Source organism: Colobus angolensis, unplaced genomic scaffold (genome assembly GCF_000951035.1).
Source record: "Colobus angolensis palliatus isolate OR3802 unplaced genomic scaffold, Cang.pa_1.0 Scaffold150, whole genome shotgun sequence".
NCBI classification, from domain to species: domain Eukaryota; kingdom Metazoa; phylum Chordata; class Mammalia; order Primates; family Cercopithecidae; genus Colobus; species Colobus angolensis.
In genome coordinates this window covers 4,093,056-4,113,641 of record NW_012114600.1, presented here as the reverse complement: position 1 = coordinate 4,113,641, position 20,586 = coordinate 4,093,056, and the positions used below count along the sequence as shown (strand labels likewise).

The 20,586-nt window shown below is 34.7% G+C and overlaps 1 protein-coding gene across 1 annotated transcript in view; it reads right to left on the bottom strand.

The window, feature by feature from the left end:
• The window catches only part of ADAMTS20 (ADAM metallopeptidase with thrombospondin type 1 motif, 20), a 206,105-nt gene that overhangs the window by 65,144 nt on the left and 120,375 nt on the right, over positions 1-20,586 (bottom strand). The window contains exons 25-28 of the mRNA XM_011936079.1: positions 18,497-18,661; positions 18,103-18,393; positions 16,859-17,020; positions 15,080-15,256 (exon numbers count right to left, since the gene is read on the bottom strand). Of these exons, the coding sequence (XP_011791469.1) occupies positions 15,080-15,256; positions 16,859-17,020; positions 18,103-18,393; positions 18,497-18,661 (795 nt within the window). The remainder of the gene's footprint in view (positions 1-15,079; positions 15,257-16,858; positions 17,021-18,102; positions 18,394-18,496; positions 18,662-20,586) is intronic.

Here is a 20,586-nt window from a genome sequence, read left to right as displayed (position 1 = left end):
GAAGAAGTGTTTTAGTATGAGAGGGTAAACCAAAAAAAGAGAAATATATGCGATGTAAGAAAAAGTTATCAAAACCAAAGACCAGTGAAAACACTTCACAGGATGAGAGACTGGTAAAGCAGGGTTAAGGTCATCTGTGCCAGATCAGAGGAGGCAGATTGAGGGTGGAGGGGTCTCTGGAAGGAGTCCGAAATACAGGAAATATCTGAGCGTTTAGTAAAACCATTTATAGATATTTTACATACCTGTTCAAGCCCTTGAAGAAAAAAAAAACAGTGATTAAAACATAACAAAACTAAGCAAATTTTAAAATAAGGCAATCCACCGCAGGAAAAATTAAGAGTTGTGTAAGAAAGGACAGTACACTACTTGGCTCCACACTGACAAAGCAGCACTGCTGACTTAATCAAAATTGATTTGGAATTAATTTGGAATTCTCAACCTCTATAAAAGGGAGTCAACAGGTAAATTTGTTTGGATATATCCAGAAACAGCTGAATAAGCCTATTATTTGGCAATATGGAGGGTAAATATCAAAAGACACAGATGAAAGGATTAGAGATTACTTCTAGGAGAGGAAAGACTTGGATTTCTGGAAAACAGAAGGCAGAGAGAAACAATTGTCTTCAAATATTTGCCCTATAGGGGAGGAATTTGATTGATTCTTACTTCAGGGTGCAGAATGAGAATTGGAAGCAAATGTTTGTTTAGTTTTCCTAAGAAGAAATGGGCTATATTGTATTATGTATGGCCTCCAACTTTAGGAAGTTTCACTAGGACACAACTGAAGCTTTACGCACTTCAATTGAAAATTGTCTTCAAAGAATTTATGCTTTCTGTAGATAAGAAGGGATAAGAAAGAGAAAACTGGAAGTCTTTCCCAATTTTAAAGATATGATAAAAAGAGAGGGAAAATTATATCTTAAAAATATTTCAAGAATCACAATAATTTAACTCTTTAGATATATGCATTTATGGACAAATGAAAACATATTGCATTATTGTTGTTTACTCAAATGAGAAAAATGCAAATTCTACCTGAATTACGGGGCATCTTTGACAGAAAGGGATTCAGCCATCGTTTAGTCTTCAAAATTATCAAATCAGTGTCAAAGTTTTATATTGCCTCTTTTACTATGACATCAGTGTCTAAATAAAACCTTTAAGTTTTCCCCAGACTTTTAAATTTTAGCTTCTGATAAAATCGGTTTTCAAAAAGCATCTGTTTTTTGTTTTCTTTTTTTTTCTTCCAGACGAAGTTTTGCTCTTGTTGCCCAGGCTGGAGTGCAATGGCACGATCTTGGCTCACTGCAACCTGTGCCTCCCTGGTTCAAGCAAGTCTCCTGCCTCAGCCTCCAAAGTAGCTGGGATTACAGGCACCTGCCACCATGCCTGGGTAATTTTTGTATATTTAGTAGAGATGGGGTTTCACCGTGTTGACCAGGCTGGTCTTGAATTTCTGACCTCAGGTGATCCACCCACCTCAGCCTCCCAAAGTGCTGGTATTACAGGCATGTGCCACCACGCCCAGCCCAGCATCTGCTTTTTAATACCATAAGCTAAACATCTTTCCAAGTAACGTCTCTTTTAAAAACCTTTATAGAATTCTTCTAAGCATGAAAAATAAATAAATATAAAAAACATTTCTCCAATCTGTAAGAATAAGCAACTATTCATCACAGTTTTCTCCATATTTTGACTTTAAAAATAACTGTAAAATTTTCAGAGCTTCAGAGTGACACAGAAAACTTTAGGGAGAGCATTTAATAAAATACAAAGAAATCTCTTAAGGTACCTCCTCAGTGTATACCATAATATTAAATCGCCTACTTTACCATATATGAATACATGGAATACCTTATTAACGCACTAGAAATTTGAATAAAATGATGACATTATAAATGAGAATTCTAAACTCAATAAGGGCAGAAACCAGTTCCATAAATGTTTACTGAATAAGAAAATGAACCGATGCTATGTAGAAAAAAGCCATAGGAACAAGCTTGTATATATAGAGATAATCAGGCTTACATATGCTTTCTGTATTTCTACTCAAATTATTTTTATACTTTTTTTACATTACAAAGCTTCAAATTGTCTAACATTTTTGCGCCAGAAACGTTAAGATCTGATATACTATTCTACAGCTACTCTTCAGTAGAGAGAAAATTCAGTCGCCTGAGCATTTTTATTTAAAGGGTGCGGTTTTACAAAGTTGAAATGTATACGTACAGCAAAGACCTTTTAAATATGCAATCTACTTTATCTGAATGGCGCAGAATTGAATGATCTTTAGTCCCACAAAAATAACCCTGAAAGGAAAGCTGCACGTAATAGATCTCTTTTCCAAGATTTCTGTTGTTTTGTTCTGACTCTTAAGGGATACCCTGTGGATCAACAGAGACAAGAAAGTTCTCCTGATTTCAACTGATTGACACCTTGCCGATTTTAGATGAGAAACGCTGACAAGGAGACAGGATCCCATTTGAGCCACTATCTGTGAGCCAGCTCCCTGCCGCAGAAGAAATGTCCAGGAGTGAGGGATATGTCATGTCTGATTATCTTCCCGATTTCTAGATGTGAAAACTCTCCTAAGGCCCACGAATAAACAATAAAGAGGTTGCCCTCAGATAGAACAATGAACATTCTCTAGTTGATAGAATAGACAACTTTCTTTTTTTTTCTTTTGAGATGGAGTTTCTGGCTCTGCCACCCAGGCTGGAGTTCAGTGGCGCGATCTCGGCTCACTGCAAGCTTCGCCTCCCAGGTTCAAGCCATTCTCCTGCCTCAGCCTCCCAAGCAGCTGGGACTACAGGCGTGCGCCACCACCCCCACTAATTTTTTGTAATTTTTGTATTTTGTATTTTAGACAGGGTTTCACCATGTTGACCAAGATAGTCTCGATCTTCTGACCTCGTGATTTGCCCACCTCAGCCTCCCAAAGTGCTGGGATTACAGGCATGAGCCACCTTGCCCAGCCAGTAATAACTTTTTTATTAGTGTATCAGTATAAATTCTTTTTTTCTTACCTGCTCCTAAAGAGAACATAGTCACATCGTTTACACATTATCACTTATACTTGATCATTCACACATTTTAATTATCACACTATATTTAATGACATCACAAACAGAATGATTAATCATCAGTGACACAAAATGTCTTCTGATTTTTTTCTATCAAATATTATAGGGTTTGTGTATGATGGGCAAAATCCACTACAATAAAAGACATGAACTTTCCTAAATCTGTGTTTACACCTTGAAAAAAGTTATTGGAAAGAAATAGAAATAGTTCTACTGTGGGCAAGTCTTTTTCTGACAATTTTAATGATTATAACAAACTAGAAATCTGCTTGCTTTGGTATTTTAGGTATGTTGTTATTCATATTTTAGAGCTATTTTAATTTAGAGTAATTCTTACTATTAATAAATACCACTTTAAAAGAAATATTTGTCTCAAAATAATTTGACAATCATATGTTTAAGTATTTCAATTATCTAAACTTAATGATTAAGCATATCAAATTGATTTTATAAAACTCTTTTTCCTGCAAATGTAATTTCATTGCAAGTTTCTACTGATTTTGAATGGGTTCTAACTTCCAGAGATAGAATACTTTACCAAATATCAAACTGATATTCAAAACACCTGAAAAAGCTAACAATAATGAAACTTGACTCAGGGAGAAGAAAATTCATTTCTTCCCTTTTCAGCCCTTGAGGAATCTTTCCCATCCCATATCCCACCACATTCCTAAACACTTTCCTCTGCACTCACATGATTGTGTGCGCAGAACTAACCATATGTATATTCTTTCGTTTTAACATTTTTTATTGTGCTGTAATACAAACTCTCCTATGTCCTGATCTAATTGTATTTTTATCCTCCACATCTGTTAGTATCTAACACATAGTAACTGCTAGGTAAATATCTACTGAATAAATAAACTTAATAGAAATTCATAAAGATTAAAAATTAGGGATTTAGCTTTTTTTAAAAGGAGAAATAGTGCAGGGAGACTAATCTTTCTTCTCTTAATTCAACTGGCAGAGTAAAGTAACAAGTTTTCCCTCCTAAAAAGTTTGGCTTTCAAATAATTTTAAAATAAATCTTTGCTATACACACAAGCCATCCATCCTCTAAACAGAACAGTTTGCTCTTCTCTCCATATTTGTTCATTTTAATCCTCTCAGAACCTCCCGTCTATCTACTTAATGCAAAGAAGTAGAAACTCATTTACTGTTGCTACTTCTCAGTAGCTATTCCTGGGATTGGATGACCATAAAAGACTGAAATGAAGAGGTGATATGTCCTTCAATACATATATTTAACAAGGTACTTATACCCAGAACCAAAAATAACTCCCATATATCAATAAGAAAATGCAGAAAATCCAACAGAAAAGTGGACGAAAGACTTCCATAGGTGCTTCAGAAAATAGGATATCCCCTGGGAATAAACAATTTAGCCATCAGAGAAATGCCAGCTACAACCACAAAGAAATACCACTACATACTCACTAGAATTACTAAAATTTAAAAGTCTGATAATATCAAGTGTTGGCAAGGATTTGGGGCAACCGGAATTCTCATACAGCCACTTTAGAAAACTGTCATATAGTATTTACTAAAACTAAACTAGTTTATACTATATACACTAAGATCCTGCAATTCAACTCCTGGCTACCTAGCCAAAAGAGACGGACATACATGTTCACCAAAAGACATGTCTGAGAAATGTTCATCACAGCATTGTTTGTATATTTGTCAACTGAAGGATAAATATTAATACAAATCATATTAATTCATCTATTCATAGAAGTCATACCAGTTACATAAAAGTCATAGAAGTTATATGCTTATATGACACAGTACTAGATTGCAATGAGAAACTACAATTACATGCAACATAAATGAGTCTCAAGTACGATATCCTAACTCTCACAAATGTTCTAAGTTCCATTCGTATAAAGTTCAAAGGCAGGCAAATGAATCTATTATGTTTGAGGTCAGAAAAGGGGTTACCTTTTGGGAAGATAGTAACTGCAAGGGGGGATGTTGGGGAATTTCTGTGGTGCTGATGCTCTCCATTTGAGCATTGTCTACATAAGTGTGTTCACTTTGGAAAATTCATTAAACTGGACCACTATGATTTAAAGTTTTGCTGGATGTCTTATTTCCATAAAAGTTTACTTTAAAGAACAAAATAATGGTCCAAATTGATTCCTCTCTTATACTAGAGTACAACTTCCTCAAGTAGACTCGTTTCAAGTTGTTTGATATATTATTAATTAGCCTTTTCTACCATATTTGGATATTTAACTCCTTAAGAAAAAATAATACATACTTACTGGATAAGTGATAACAATAAGCAAAATATATTGGGCCTTTATGTAACAGGCCCTATTTCAACCACTTTTCCTATTCCATTTTATCCTGAAAAAATAACCTCCTTAATTAGCTACTATTTTCATCCTAAGAAAATGAAATGTTAGAAATGCTAAGTAACTTGGCAAAGGTCACTGAGTAAAACAGGAGTCAAATCGAGGCATTCTAATACCACAGCTCTTATTCTTACTTACAAGATCTCGGATAGACTCAATATTTAATATTTCAAGGCTTAGGAATAATATGTCTTCAAACTTTTTTGATAAATGAAAGTTCACATTTCTCTTGGTAAAGTCAAGATTATATTCTCTTACATGAGACTATCTAATACAAAATCTTGTTATGCATCATCACATGGGCCCTTCACACTGCAACGTGTAATCCTAGTGCTCTCAAATTGACTTTTTCACTCATTGCCGAAACTTTTACTCTCCTCAAGTCCAAACTTCCCTGATCTCAAAATTACCCATCTTGGCTTTTATCAAGTTTATTGTGTTCAGATGTTTACTTATACTTCTTTTACTCCCACCTTCAGATGCCACCCCACCCTTGGATCAAAAAGTGTCCCATCAATCACTCGTCCACTGGTTTCTTCTCTACCTACAGACACTTGAGTGTTATGGGTGAGTAATCCATAAACACCTGATGACTAGCCGCACGAATGGCCCCTAAATCATCCTCAGCTTTTGGAACATTCCCTCCTTGACTTTTCATCTCCAGTCTGTCACTTTTCAGTTTGCTGATATTTTATGATAAGAATTGTCCACTAAACTTCTCAAGATACAGTTCTGACACCCAGTCCAAAAAAAAAAATCAAGTTTTTCTATACCTATAGAATTTTTAAAATTTCTTAGGCATGATCCTCATTGATCCTCTTTGACATGGCTCTAATTCATATTTCTAATTGTATGCCCACCCCTTGTTCTCACAAACCAGTTTCACAAACTGGCTTGTCATCACAAACAAGTCACACTGAACTACTGTTTTTTCTGGTCTCTATAGTTTTGCTCTAGGTGGTCTCCTACCTGATACCTCTTTTCTCACTCAAAATCCTATCTACCCATCAATCCTTAGACATATACCTTCTCCCCCATAAATCCTTTCATGTTTCTCCAATCAGACGCATATTTTCTGACTTCCTATGATATCCCTTTCTGGCTTGTTAGAGTTATCTGCATGTATATTTAATTTTCCCTAGACTGTGAGTCCTTTGAGGAGAGTATGCCATTCTTATTTATCTTGTTTTCCACAATTCTTAACCCAGTGCCTGGTAGATAAGGGATCTAAATAATCTTGAGTGGAAAGGTACATGCAATTCTGGCAGTGCAATGGCCATGATTCCCTTCATAATTACTTCTAAGACCTCTGGGTTTCCCTGAGTCACAGCTGCAAAATATCAAAAGCTGTCTAATAGGATCACTTTTCAGCTCAGTTAACCGACACAGAAGGATTTACTATGTGACCTAATAACTGAACTATCAAAAACTTTGCAATATTTCACTTAATTCTTACAAGTATATGTAAAACATATAATAATGTAGAAGAGTTTTAATACATAAACGGCCATATTACAACATAATGTGATAACAAAGTACCTTCCTAGGTATGTTCTACTAGTAGTTAGGACTTGGGTAAATTAGTGTATGAGGTTAAGTACAATCTAGGGGGTGAGGATTACAACCAGGAAGCAGTCAATAGTGGCTATGAAAACAAATTACATAATTCCAATACTGACTCCAATTTATAAGGTTTGAGATATATTATTAAACATATATTCCTCATAGGTATCTAAGTTTCTAAGTCACAGTCTTTCAAAAGGATATATTGCTCAGAGGCAAGGGTGATTCACTGGAGTGCCCAAAATATTATTTTTTTAGGACATATACTCATATTTGTTTTATCTAACATTCCAGGAAAATTAGCAAGATTTACTACATGGGGCTATATATCAGTCTGACAGACAACATTTATAACTCATTAGGTTTCCTGACAGAAGAAGGAGACCATCACTCTGTCATCCACTTTCAGTGTATTCACTGCAGCTCATACATGCCCACTGAGGAAGATATATGAACTCTATGATACGTATAAACTCATAATCCTCTGTAGTGAGATGAGGAGTGCCAGGAGGAACTGCAACTGCTGCTGCTGCTGGTTGGTTTATGTTTTAGTTATAAGCACACAGACTTTTGCTGGTTACATTCAAAGTCATAATGATGAATGGCCTCATAAAGATGAATTACCAATTTTTATGTTACCAAAAAGAGGCTTGTTCCAAATTTGCTGAATTTTTTTCTATGAGAAAAATGTGATACCTAATATTTAGTCTTTAAGATGAAGAAAACATTTAGCAGTAGTTGAGAAAGCAACTACTTTTGGAAACGCCTTCTACTCAGGAGATAACATTTTGAAATGTTTGGAAACGTTTCTCCTGCTAGGTGATTTTGCCAAGTGCATTTTCTTTTCTTTTCTTTTCTTTTCTTTTCTTTTTTCTTTTCTTTTTTAAACGGAGTCTTGTTATGTCGCCAGGCTGGAGTGCAATGGCGCGATCTTGGCTCACTGCAACCTCCGCCTCCCGGGTTCAAGCGATTCTCCTGTCTCAGCCTCCCGAGTAGCTGGGATTACAGGCACACGCCGCCACGCCCAGCTAATTTTTGTATTTTTAGTAGAAACAGGATTTCACCATGTTGGCCCGGATGGTCTCAGTCTACTGACCTCATGATCCGCCCGCCTCGGTCTCCCAAAGTGCTGGGATTACAGGCATGAGCCACTGAGCCCGGCCTCGCCTAGTGCATATTTTTAAAACTTTGAAGCAAAAATTTCAGAAACAATATGCCACTTGTATATTTTTAAAATGTGGAAACAAAAATTTCTAATCTGTTTAAATGACTTCCAAATATTTCAAAGTTTCATTGAGTTTTAAAGCTTCTTGTTAAAATATTAAGCTACAGCTTCTTTTAGTAGTACTTCAAGAACTGAATGACATGGAAAACAGAAATTTGAGAAACAAATTTCAATTTTTTCCCAATGATTATTTATACTGGATTTGAAGTCAATTACTGGTATATATCAGGAGTATTCAGTGATAAACTTTGTTATTTGGAGATATTTTGTGAGATATATTTTTCAGCTAAAGAAGTTATTGAAACCACATATTGAAATAAACCATATTTTAAAACTGCTATAGCACAGTGTTGAACCAACATTTTCAAAATTAACAAAACATTCTACTACTTTTAAAAAAATTAAATGGTTAGAACAGTTGTGAGAGAAAAGTTACCATTCACAAAATAAAAATTATATTTAACATTAATTATTCAACTTACCCTTTTAAATTTACACTTGTATATCTTCTATAAGTCACATAATCATATGTCAGTTTATGTGTGCAATGTATGCCTATATAATACATATATATAAGGGCATATGCTCAAAATTTTCTACTGAGAATGATACATATGATCCAACAATTAAAAATCAAATGACTTAAAAATGTTTATTCCTAATAAGGAATAAACATACGAAACTTAATGTCTGAGTGGTGTGATAATGTAGAAATTAAAATATGATTTTCTCAAACTATTGGAAGGTAACACACAAAGGTTCTATAACAAAAATTTGGGATATCTAAATGCACTAATATTAAGAATGCTTATATATTTTCTATAAACAGCCTCAATATATAGCACATAGATATTGTAGAACACTAAGAACAATTTCTTGAGATTCTTAAACATTCCTGAAGCATTATGCCTGAAAAATAGGAGAACTGCCGTGGAAACATGGACACTTTCACTTTCTTTAACATGGAAATATACAGAAAAAAATATGGCCTATAATCATTTCATATTGAGAGTTTTTAGGGTTATTTTATACTGTACATTCCAACTTCACTCAACATTATAACACACACACACACACACACACACACACACACACACATACACATACACACAGTCTCCCCTTTTATGATCTCACCATTAATTAGAGTATCCACTTAAATTTTTCCCAGGCCATACATTTCAAATCTGCAGGGCCCAATTTTGTCTTCAAAATTATTTTCAGAACATCATATCTAGGACAAACTATACCTCCATCTACATCCCCTTCTTTGGTGACATATGAAATCCATATGTGCAGAAAAGGTAAATGCTGCAATTATGCAAAATATTATTCTTTTATGGTAGGGAATTAGAACACTGCTTCTCTCTTATCAGGTTATGATAGAATAGCCTACTAGTTTAGGCTTTGTAGAAGGAACAATTGCCGAATTATTTTATTGTTAAATACAATCTTCATTACTAATTATTGGATTATCTCAACCTAGTAAGCCCCAAATATTATGGGTCTTCAGTATGATAAATCACATGACTGTTACTGAAATGTGTTAGGAATCTCACCCTGCATTCTGACCATCTGTTTATTAATTACATGCATTACTAAACTGCAAACACCTAGTCCACAGTGCCTGGTTCATTTCTAGTGACCAATACAATGTCTAATATGTAGTAGATACTCACACTTTTGGGGAGAATCAAGGAATGTATTTTAGAAAGATACAGTAGAAAACATAATAAATGGAGAAATACTAAATACTTAATATTGTTATGGGAAGTGTATTATAAAATTTATTTTAAAAATAGATTTCTAACCTGTTTACTATGCTTACGTATCTTTTTTAAATTTAAGAAAACAATTCCTATAAATGTTTTCACTAAACACTTTACAAAGTCAACATAAAGAAGTGGCAGTTTCTTGAAACTATTTGCCTACACATTACCTGGCTCCTGCTGGCCTTAGGAGCAGTAGAGGCAGTTTCTTGCTGAGTGCCTCTCTCTTAAATGGGAGCTACAGGGGGAGTCAGAGCCCAACACCCTTTGCTCAGACCCTCGGTGCTCTTTTCAAATGGAAAAACGTCAGATTTACTGGTGTTTGCTGCTACTACATGCTCATTTCTTCTCCTTCTTCTTCTTCTTTTTTTTTTTTTTTTTTTGAGACAGGGTCTCGCTCTGTCACCCAGGCTGGAGTGCAGTGGTACCATCTCAGCTCACTGCAACTTCCACCTCCCGGGTTCAAGTGATTCTTCTGCCTCAGCCTCCAGAGTAGCTGGGATTACAGGCCCAGGTAATTTTTATATTTTTAGTAGAGATGGGGGTTTCACCATGTTGGTCGGGCTGGTCTTGAACTCCTGGCCTCAAGTGATCCACCCACCTCGGACTCCCAAAGTGCTGAGATTACAGGCATGAGCTACCACGCCCAGTTTACACGATCGTTTCTGACAGTGCTTCTATTTGTTGCATTCCATTATATCATATAATAGATTTAGTACAGTATATATTTTTTTCTGCACAATGTTTCAGAAGGACTTTTTTTAAGAAGAAACACCAAGTGAATGCACCAGAATTTAGGGTTCAAGTAGCAAGCTTTCATTTAAAAAAAAGAAAAAAAAAAACTTTCTCATGTTTTTGTGTGAGGAGAAACAATCTTTAAGGCAAAAAGGAAAAAAATATATATTCTATTCACTACTGTTGGACAGTCATCATTCCCAAAGCACACTGGAATACACTCTATCTGTTTACCAAATATCATTTCATTCTACGTCAGGAATAAAAACATTCCAAGAAAATAAATAACTTCTAAAATGAAACTTAGTGAGAAAATATAAGTTGATTAATATAAATTTACTTAAAGAGCATTTGCTAGTGGAATTATGTTACACGTAATGTCGCTTACTATATATGAATGAGAAAAGTAAAACTTTTACTCACCCTTTAAAGACTACTTTGGTCATAAGCATATCTATTTTTAACTTATTAAATAAATTTGCTTACATTATTAATTTGTATTCATTGTTTATAATATATAAAAAGAAAATTTATAAAAACTTCACAGTATTTAAAAATTGACAGCTAACAAATAAGTCTTATACTTTTAAATCTCAGTGTTAGTTTCTAACAGGAATATTATGTAAAAAAAAGTAGCTTATACATAAACTAAATACAATTATGAAAACATATACTATACAACAATTAAATGTTTAATAAGAGAAATTAACAGTTTGTTATTTAAGGAAAACACCGTCAAAAGAAAGGAGGCATTCCTTATATTAATAATACAAGATCTGTTCAGTGACTTAGAACATTTTAAGTGAAAGAAGTAAAAATACAACATACATATGAATGACATAAAGCACAAAGCCACAATACTCATTAATAAACAGGTTAAAACACAATCATTTCACGCTGACTAATCACCAGAAATGTAGCCATTGAATTAACAAAGGTTAAATTTATTTATTCCTTTTTTTATTACAGCACAAGACTTTCTACAACATGAAGAAAATTTAAATGTATCTTAAAACTTTCTAATAATAATTTAAATAATTTGACATTTCACATTTCATTTGCTTTAAAATGAAAAATGTTTCTGAGATTTAATGTCACTCACTCATACACACACACATGCGTGCATACACACTCCTAATTTTCTACTTAGTCAATAGGATCTGCTGAAGTTAAAGTTATCCATGAAAGAACATTACTCTGGTATGCTAATAAGGTATTCTGAAGTTTGTCTAATATGCACCAACACTGAAAGAGGTAAAATGTTATATTTGGTATTGACAACAAAACTTCAGATCTCCTAAACCCATTTAATATAAAAGGCTAATTTAACAAATAAATATGCTTCATATAATAAAAGAAATCCAGTCATTCTAATGATATGTAAGTACTTCATACATATAAAAAAGTAAATAACTATGTTTGTAAAAATTCTATACAAACATTTATTGTGATTTTTAAAACTTCAATATATTCAACTTATCAAAAAAATAAAAATATTACATTTCTTCATAGTGCAAAGACTGAATTATTCAATGAACTCCTTTTGGGATATACATATAATAAACACTAAAGAATTCTGCACATCTGCCTTACTATTTGGCAATCTGTGATTATTGTTTTCTTGGTCATTTGTTTTTGTGAGGTTGAAAAGTCACCTATATACTGGACTTTAATGAACATTCATATTTTTCACTTGTGACATAATTTGCATACAAAAAATAGCATAACAAAAATATACTGGAATATAGTATTAGATACATTTACATAAACATTGCATGAGTATCACAGTGGATATGTAGAGAAGGTTGATAAACCTTAAAATGTAAAATATCAAAGGATCAAAAACATCTAAAACTGACCTGGAATGAATTATTTGTAATTTTAATATTCTATAAATCTAAGTAGATTTTTATGTTAAACTTAAAAGCATTATAATGTTTATTAAATAGAACAGGGGTCAGCAAACTCTTCCCAGAAAAAGCCAGATAGTAAATATTTCAGGCTTTGTGGGTTACAGAGTTTCTATTGCAACTAATTGATGCTACTGCTCTAGTGCAAAACCAGCCATAGATAACACATAAACAAATGAGCATGACTGTGTTTCAATAGAACTTATTTACAAAAATAAGCAACAGGCCAGATTTGGTCCATGGACCATAGTTTGCTGACCTCTAAAACAGAGAAGCTGACTCAAAAACACTTAATTTTAATTGTTTCAATACCTAGCATAAAGCATGAGACCTGAGTAAATGTTTAATGCTTGGTGAATTAAAAGCATGAATGGGTAGGGAAAATAAAATATCTGTGCTCAGAAACAAATGCCATTACAACTCAGTCTCCTTAGTGGTTAGGATTCTGCTTTCCTAATTGGGAAAAAAATCCAAGAAAGTAATCCATAGCCTTCTTAAGAACTAGGCTTGCAAACTATAACCAATAAAATGAAAGAAGATGCAACAGAGACATAGTAAGCAGAAAGTGGATTTCCAATCTAACATAGCTAATAAAAAATATCTTTTTATGGTGAGTTCTTACAGTATTTCAAATCTCCCAAAGTAAACTGTAAACTCCATAAGAATAAGAAATATGTTTCAATTATCTCTGGATCACAGTGCCTAGGATATATGAGATGGTCGGTAATGACATTTATTAAACACATATGTGAGTGCTTTCCATGGTAAAATATGTTTTTCATTAGATCCCACAAGATGATGGTCCTTTGAGGCAGCAATTTTACTTTAAGATGCTCCTATAAAGTTAAAATGTTCTGTTGTTTAACATCACCAGTCACACTTTGACTATAAAGATGAATTTCAGCCTGAACCAGAGCTTGACCTACTCTTCAAATAACATGACTTGAAACTTGGGTTTGCATCTTATTATAAAGATGTTTGAGTAGGGCAAAACAAAACAAGTGCAGGCATCAAGTGTTGGTTACAAAACTGGAGTTATAACTAATTTTCAAATAAAGAATCACTTAGCTTTATAAATTTAATTACAAATAGATTATAAACTCAAATCAGTTTTTCAGTTAACGGAAATGTACTTGGTCATTCACAATTTAAAAGATCAATGGTAATCAAAATGCCTATTTCAATATAGTTATATATTAATTACTCCTCAAAAAAAACATATTTGAAGACCACTAAAGAATCATTCACGAACAAAGCTTATGAGTTTTGTCTATGGCTCCAATAAAAACTCAGAAAATTAAAATATTCCCAAACCACAGCAACTCCACAAAGTGGGAGAAATGCATAATCATATAAATTATTACATAAATTAAACTTTTGCATGACATATGTAAAAAACTGTAAACAAGTTACGTTATGGAAGTAAATTTCTCTACTTTTTTAAACATAATATTTTCACATTTCCAAACAAAATAGTAAGTCAGATAATGACAAAAAACAAGTTTTAAAGAATACTATTTGGCTTTTGGATCAGTTATGGATATCAACAGATGAAAGCCACACATAATTATATGCTTAAACAAGACACAGCCTTAATTTGCCATTTTTACAAGCACAACGTCAACATTATATATAAATGTAAATAATATAATATTCCTGATTAATTGACAGCAAACCAAAGATAAAATGGAGAAAAATATTTCCATTAGAACAGTGGTATGGTCCAAAGTTCACATATTAAAAAATAAATATATAAAATACCATTATATATGTTACACTACTTGAAATTAAATGGATTCTTCTTCCAAATATCAAATTTCAAAACACAAACCAAGAGGGTCAATGATCTACTCTACAAAGAAATCAGAGAAGATAAAGTGTATGCATTCCACAATTTATAAAGAGAATAAATTAAAGCAAAAGAGACAAAATAAAGCAAAACAAAATAAAAAAGAATAAGAATATTATCATACCATACACAGCATGGAATACCATGCAGCCGTAATAAGGAATGATATCATGTCCTTTGCAGGGACATGGATAGAATTGGATGCCATTATCCTCAGCAAACTAATACAGGAACAGAAAGCCAAACACTGCATGTTCTCACTTATAAGTAGGAGCTGAATGATGAGAACACATGGCCACATGATGGGGAACAACACGCTGAGGCCTGTTGGGGAAGGAGTGTGGGGGCCAGGGAGAACATCAGAAAGAATAGCTAATGGATGCTGGGCTTAATACCTAGGTGATAGGATAATCTGTGCAGCAAACCACCATGGCCCACATTTACCTATGTAACAAACTTGCACATCCTGCACATGTACCCCTGAATGTAAAATAAAAGTTGAGGAAAAGAAAAAAAATGAACTCTCCCTCACTCAGACTCAAATTTTAAAGTATGACATGTTAACAAGCAAGAATACTATCATACCGATGTCCATGGTTCCTGATGCCATGACACATCAGCAGGGCAAGCATGCATATGACACTGTATTACACTAGGTGGCTTGTTTACGATTTCACAGTTGTGATCTTCTAATATTTGGCCATTGGGAAATTGACATATTACAAGTCTTGATTTTATTCCTCCTCCACATGTTTGTGAACACTAAAAACAAGAATAGGAAAATTCAAAACTATGTGGTTTTAAGAGAATAATGTATTGCTTCATTCAATGTTTAAACATAATCAGTAATTATGTTTACTCTAGTAATGTTACTCTAGTAATGGCAGAGTTTAAGTTTATAATTACTTCATAATTATCACAATTTCTCCCTAGATAAAAAAGAAAATCAAAGTTTCAATTCCACGACTTTAAAAGTTGACTAGATTTTGAGGATTAGTATCATAATATATTTCAATAAGATATCCAGGACCTGTAAGAAAATGTTGGCAGGTCAAGCCAGAATAAAAATTTATTTATCTAAGTAATGAGCATTAAGTACATAATGTACAATATCCAATCAACAGGTTACTAAATAACCATGAAAGCTATTAATAATAAGGGTATGTCTAATTTTATAAACATGAAATGTTCAGTATATATAATATAAAAACAGCAAGTAATAAAACAGCTGTATAATATGAACCAATTTCTAAAACTCATGTAGAACAAAAGCCTGGCAGGAAATATACGAAATTTTGTTAAAAGGTTGTATTTATATTTGGACATATAATCTGAATTTTCAAAACGAGTGCATGCAAACTCAGAAACAGAGGTTACTTTAGTTTTGGAAAATAGTAAAAGTGTATCTTAAAAATGTGCTTGATATGTATTAGCACCTGGTCTGAGTGTACTTTAAAAACATGGCTTCAAACTCCCAGTCAACAGAAATTATGTGCTAAAAATCATTAAGCAAAAATATTTGATTAATTTAATTAGGTCATTCATTTTAATTTTCCAAAGCTAATAGAAATACTGTCTTCTTATTTGTTCCCATTCCACATTATGAAGGAGGTTAGTATTAAAAGTGACTTTAAAAAATTATCTTTTTATTTCCAGTGCCTCCAGAGTGCAAGTGAATGAAGCAAGTGCTCAATAACTGACAACTATCTGGCTTAAAGAAAGAGATTTGCCAAATGCATAACTTAGTAATAGGATTAAACATGGTTTATATTTTATTCTAGTTTTCTATTTTTATATCAACCTAACTGTCTAAGAAATTAAGAGAATAAACCAATTTTAGAAAGATACTAGTAGTTCAAAGACATACTGCCTAGCATATTAGATTCTGTTGAAAAATCTAGAATATGCATTTTTTAAATCGTGAATGAGTGACCTAAACCATAACAGAACATCTATTAACAGAACTGGCTTAATTACTCAATTAAAAAAAAAAAATCTAGTCAGCAGAATCACTTGAGGCCAGGAGTTCAAGACCAGCCTGGGCAACATGGTGAAATTCCCATCTCTATTAAAAAAAAAAAAAAAATAGCCAGGCATGGTGGCACACACCTGTAGCCTTAGCTACTTGGGAGGCTGAGGTGGGAAGAGTGCTTGAGTCCGGGATGGGGAGGTTGCAGTGAGTTGAGATCACGACACTGCATTCCAGCCTGGGCAACAGAGTGAGACTCTGTCTCAAAAAAAAAAAAAAAAATCTTTTTCTACATAGTATAGTGAAATAAGATGATCGAACAGTATAGGATGCTTTTTACTTTTGGTCTTCGGAGATGTAATAATCTCACAAGTTTAGAAAATACTATGACTTACTTCTCCCCAATTTCCGTAGTTCCACTGTGGACAAGGCCCTGGACCACAGTGCTGTAACTCTGGAGGCTTGGAGGCTGCATCGCAGTAACTAGCACTTTGTCCATTTTCATCCTGGCAGACCACAGCCCTACGCTGAAGTCCTCCAGAACAACTGCTAGAGCACTGACAAGAATAAAACACAAAATATGCACAAATTGCAGATTCCACATCATTAATTTACATGGTAAAAAAAAAAATCAGCACTGACTCAATCAAAATCAAACTCTACATTAGAATCTCCTTCATCGGAATCACAATTTGAATTGAGAAATCTGTCAAAACACTTGAGTTTTACTGGGAGCTTCATTAGAATTTGTTGATGAGGCCGGGCGCGGTGGCTCAAGCCTGTAATCCCAGCACTTTGGGAGGCCGAGACGGGCGGATCACGAGGTCAGGAGATCGAGACCATCCTGGCTAACACGGTGAAACCCCGTCTCTACTAAAAACTACAAAAAAAAAAAACTAGCCGGGTGAGGTGGCGGCGCCTGTAGTCCCAGCTACCCGGGAGGCTGAGGCAGGAGAATGGCGTGAACCCGGGAGGCGGAGCTTGCAGTGAGCTGAGATCCGGCCACAGCACTCCAGCCTGGGTGACAGAGTGAGACTCCATCTCAGAAAAAAAAAAAAAAGAATTTGTTGATGAAAAGGTGGGACTTTCAAGTTTGCATTAGGAAACAATTTTCACTTTTATCATAAGTGTTAAGTAAAAAATTGAAGTTTTGAGGTCTCACTAGGAATGAATAAAAGACAGCATTAAATTATTTAACTTTACACTGGTGTGTTTCTTCATTTTGTATTATTAATCTCATGTACAATATGAACTATAATTATACCATGTGTAGTTTGTCACGATTTTATACTAGCTTATTGTATTGCTATCATAATAATTTTGGGGTTTAGGTTTATTCATAAACATTTATAGTTATACTCCTTAAAGGGTTTTCTTTTGTTTTTATTATAATGAATTCTAATCAGATTGTTTTACAGTACATTCCTTTGTAATCATAACAACATTTTAGTGCATAATTCAGTAAGAACTCTAGCATTTGAAACGAGCATCAAAAATGCTTAATCCTTTTAATGTTTAAACTATTGATCTTCAAATAAATTTAGCATTTAAAGTACTGATGGCATCATATACATACCTGTTAAAAGGATGTAATATAACAAAATTATAGAATTAATATAATTCAATAAAAATGGCTTACTGATCCCCATGGTCCAGTTCTCCACTGGTTTCCTCTGACTGATGGATGGACCACTTGATTTTCATTATCTTCAAGTTTGTGAGTTAATGGCAAATTCGTGCTTAGATAATAGCTTGGTTGCACAGCAGAACTAGGAAAGTGGCTGTGTGCAGGCGGGCAGGCTGCTAGGCTACACTCCTGTTCCATCAAAGGGCGAACTTCAGGATCACAGTAATTCTCATCAATTAGCTGATGGTAGTTCATGCATAAAACTTGTCGTGTTGTTTTTCCATGGCCACAGGAAGCTGAACACTGATCAAAAATTTAGCCAAGGGTAATATACAACACTAATTTATATTTAGTATCAAATATATTTAAATTTTTCATTTTCTTTTGTTCTCATAAGAATACTTACGGGTGACCAATCCCCTGCTTGCCACTCTCCACAAGGGGTAAAACAGTCCCATATTTCAGCAGGTTGGGGCAAGTGGGCACAATATGATTCATCTGCTATTCTATCAAGAGCATCACGACAGCTTACATAGCGGGCTTGAGTACCTCTTCCACAAGATACGGAGCACTTTTTAAGAAATCAAATTTTATCCAGGCATTACACAGTAGTACATCACCCATGTCCCTTATACACATCTGTTACTCACATTTCTAAAACATCCAGTTTCTTGAGAAAATTTAAATTATTATAGATAGTATCACCTGACATCACTTCTGAGTCAAATAAAGATGGGGTACTGAATATTCCAATCAGTTTAGATCATAAATTTCACAAATAATGTATAATAATTCAATAATACATAAATATAATGATTTTAAATGATGCTTAGTTATTTGCTAAAATTAAGATACTGAAAATATTTTAGGCACGAGAATCCTACAATATCAATAAAAATAATTTTGATATCTAACATCTATTACTAAGTAACAGATAGATATAATTCCATAATTAAAATACTCAGAGAACATGTGAAGCTTAAAAATACATATTCTATAAGATTTTAGCAATGTATACTCCACATATATGAAAGCTTTCCATGTAGAAAAACAACATGAAAATGTTTGTAGTTTAAATAAAAACTGATAAAGCCTAATACTATATCTGCTTCTCATAACAACCTGTGACATAATTATTATTATTATTCCCATTTTGAAGATTAGAAAATAGACTCAGATGGGTCTCTGAGCAAGCTGGCCAAATAGGAACAGCTCCAGCCTCCAGCTCCCAGAGCAAGCGACACAGAAGACGGGCAATTTCTGCATTTTCAACTGAGGTACCAGGTTCATCTCACTGGGGAGTGCTGGACAATCGGTGCTGGTCAGCTGGTGCAGCCTGACCAGCAAGAGCTGAAGCAGGACAAGGCATCCCTTCACCTGGGAAGCACAAGGGGGAAGGGAATCCTTTTTCCTAACCAAGGAAACTGAGACACACAACACGTGGAAAATCGGGTAACTCCCAACCTAATACTGTGCTTTACCAAGGGTCTTAGCAAATGGCACACTAGGATATTATATCCCACACCTGGCCCGGAGGGTCCCATGCCCACGGAGCCTTCCTCATTGCTAGCACAGCAGTCTGAGATCTACCTGCAAGGCAGCAGCAAGGCTGGGGGAGGGGTGCCCTCTATTGCTGAGGCTTAAGTAGGTAAACAAAGCCACCAGGAAGCTCAAACTGGGTGGAGCCCACCACAGCTCAAAGAGGCCTGCCTGCCTCTGTAGACTCCACCTCTGGGGACAGGGCATAGCTAAACAAAAAGCAGCAGAAACCTCTGCAGATGCAAATGACCCTGTCTGACAGCTTTGAAGAGAGCCATGGGTCTCCCAGCACAAAGGTTGAGATCCAAGAACAGACAGACTGCATGCTCAAGTGGGTCCCTGACCCTTGAGTAACCTAACTGGAAGACATCCCCCACTAGGTGCAGACCGACACATCACACCTCACACGGCTGGGCACACCTCTGAAACGAAGTTTCCAGAGCAAGAATCAGACAGCAACACTCGTTGTTCAGCAATATTCTATCTTTTGCAGCCTCCGCTGCTAATACCCAGGCAAACAGGGTCTGGAGTGGACCTCAAGCAAACTCCAACAGACCTACAGCTGAGGGTCCTGACTGTTAGAAGGAAAGCTAACAAACAGAAAGGACACCCACACCAAAACCCCATCAGTATTTCACCATCATCAAAGACCAAAGGCAGATAAAACCACAAAGATGGGGAAAAAGCAGTGCAGAAAAGCTGGAAATTCAAAAAATCAGAGCACATCTCCCCCTCCAAAGGAACGCAGCTCATCACCAGCAACGGATCAAAGATGGACGGAGAATGACTTTGACGAGTTGAGAGAATAAGGCTTTGGTTGATCAAACTTCTCAGAGCTAAAGGAGGAACTATGTACACAGTGCAAAGAAACTAAAAATCTTGAATAAAGAATGGAAGAATGGATAACTAGAGAAGGACATCAATGAACTGATAGAGATAAAAACCATGAAACGAGAA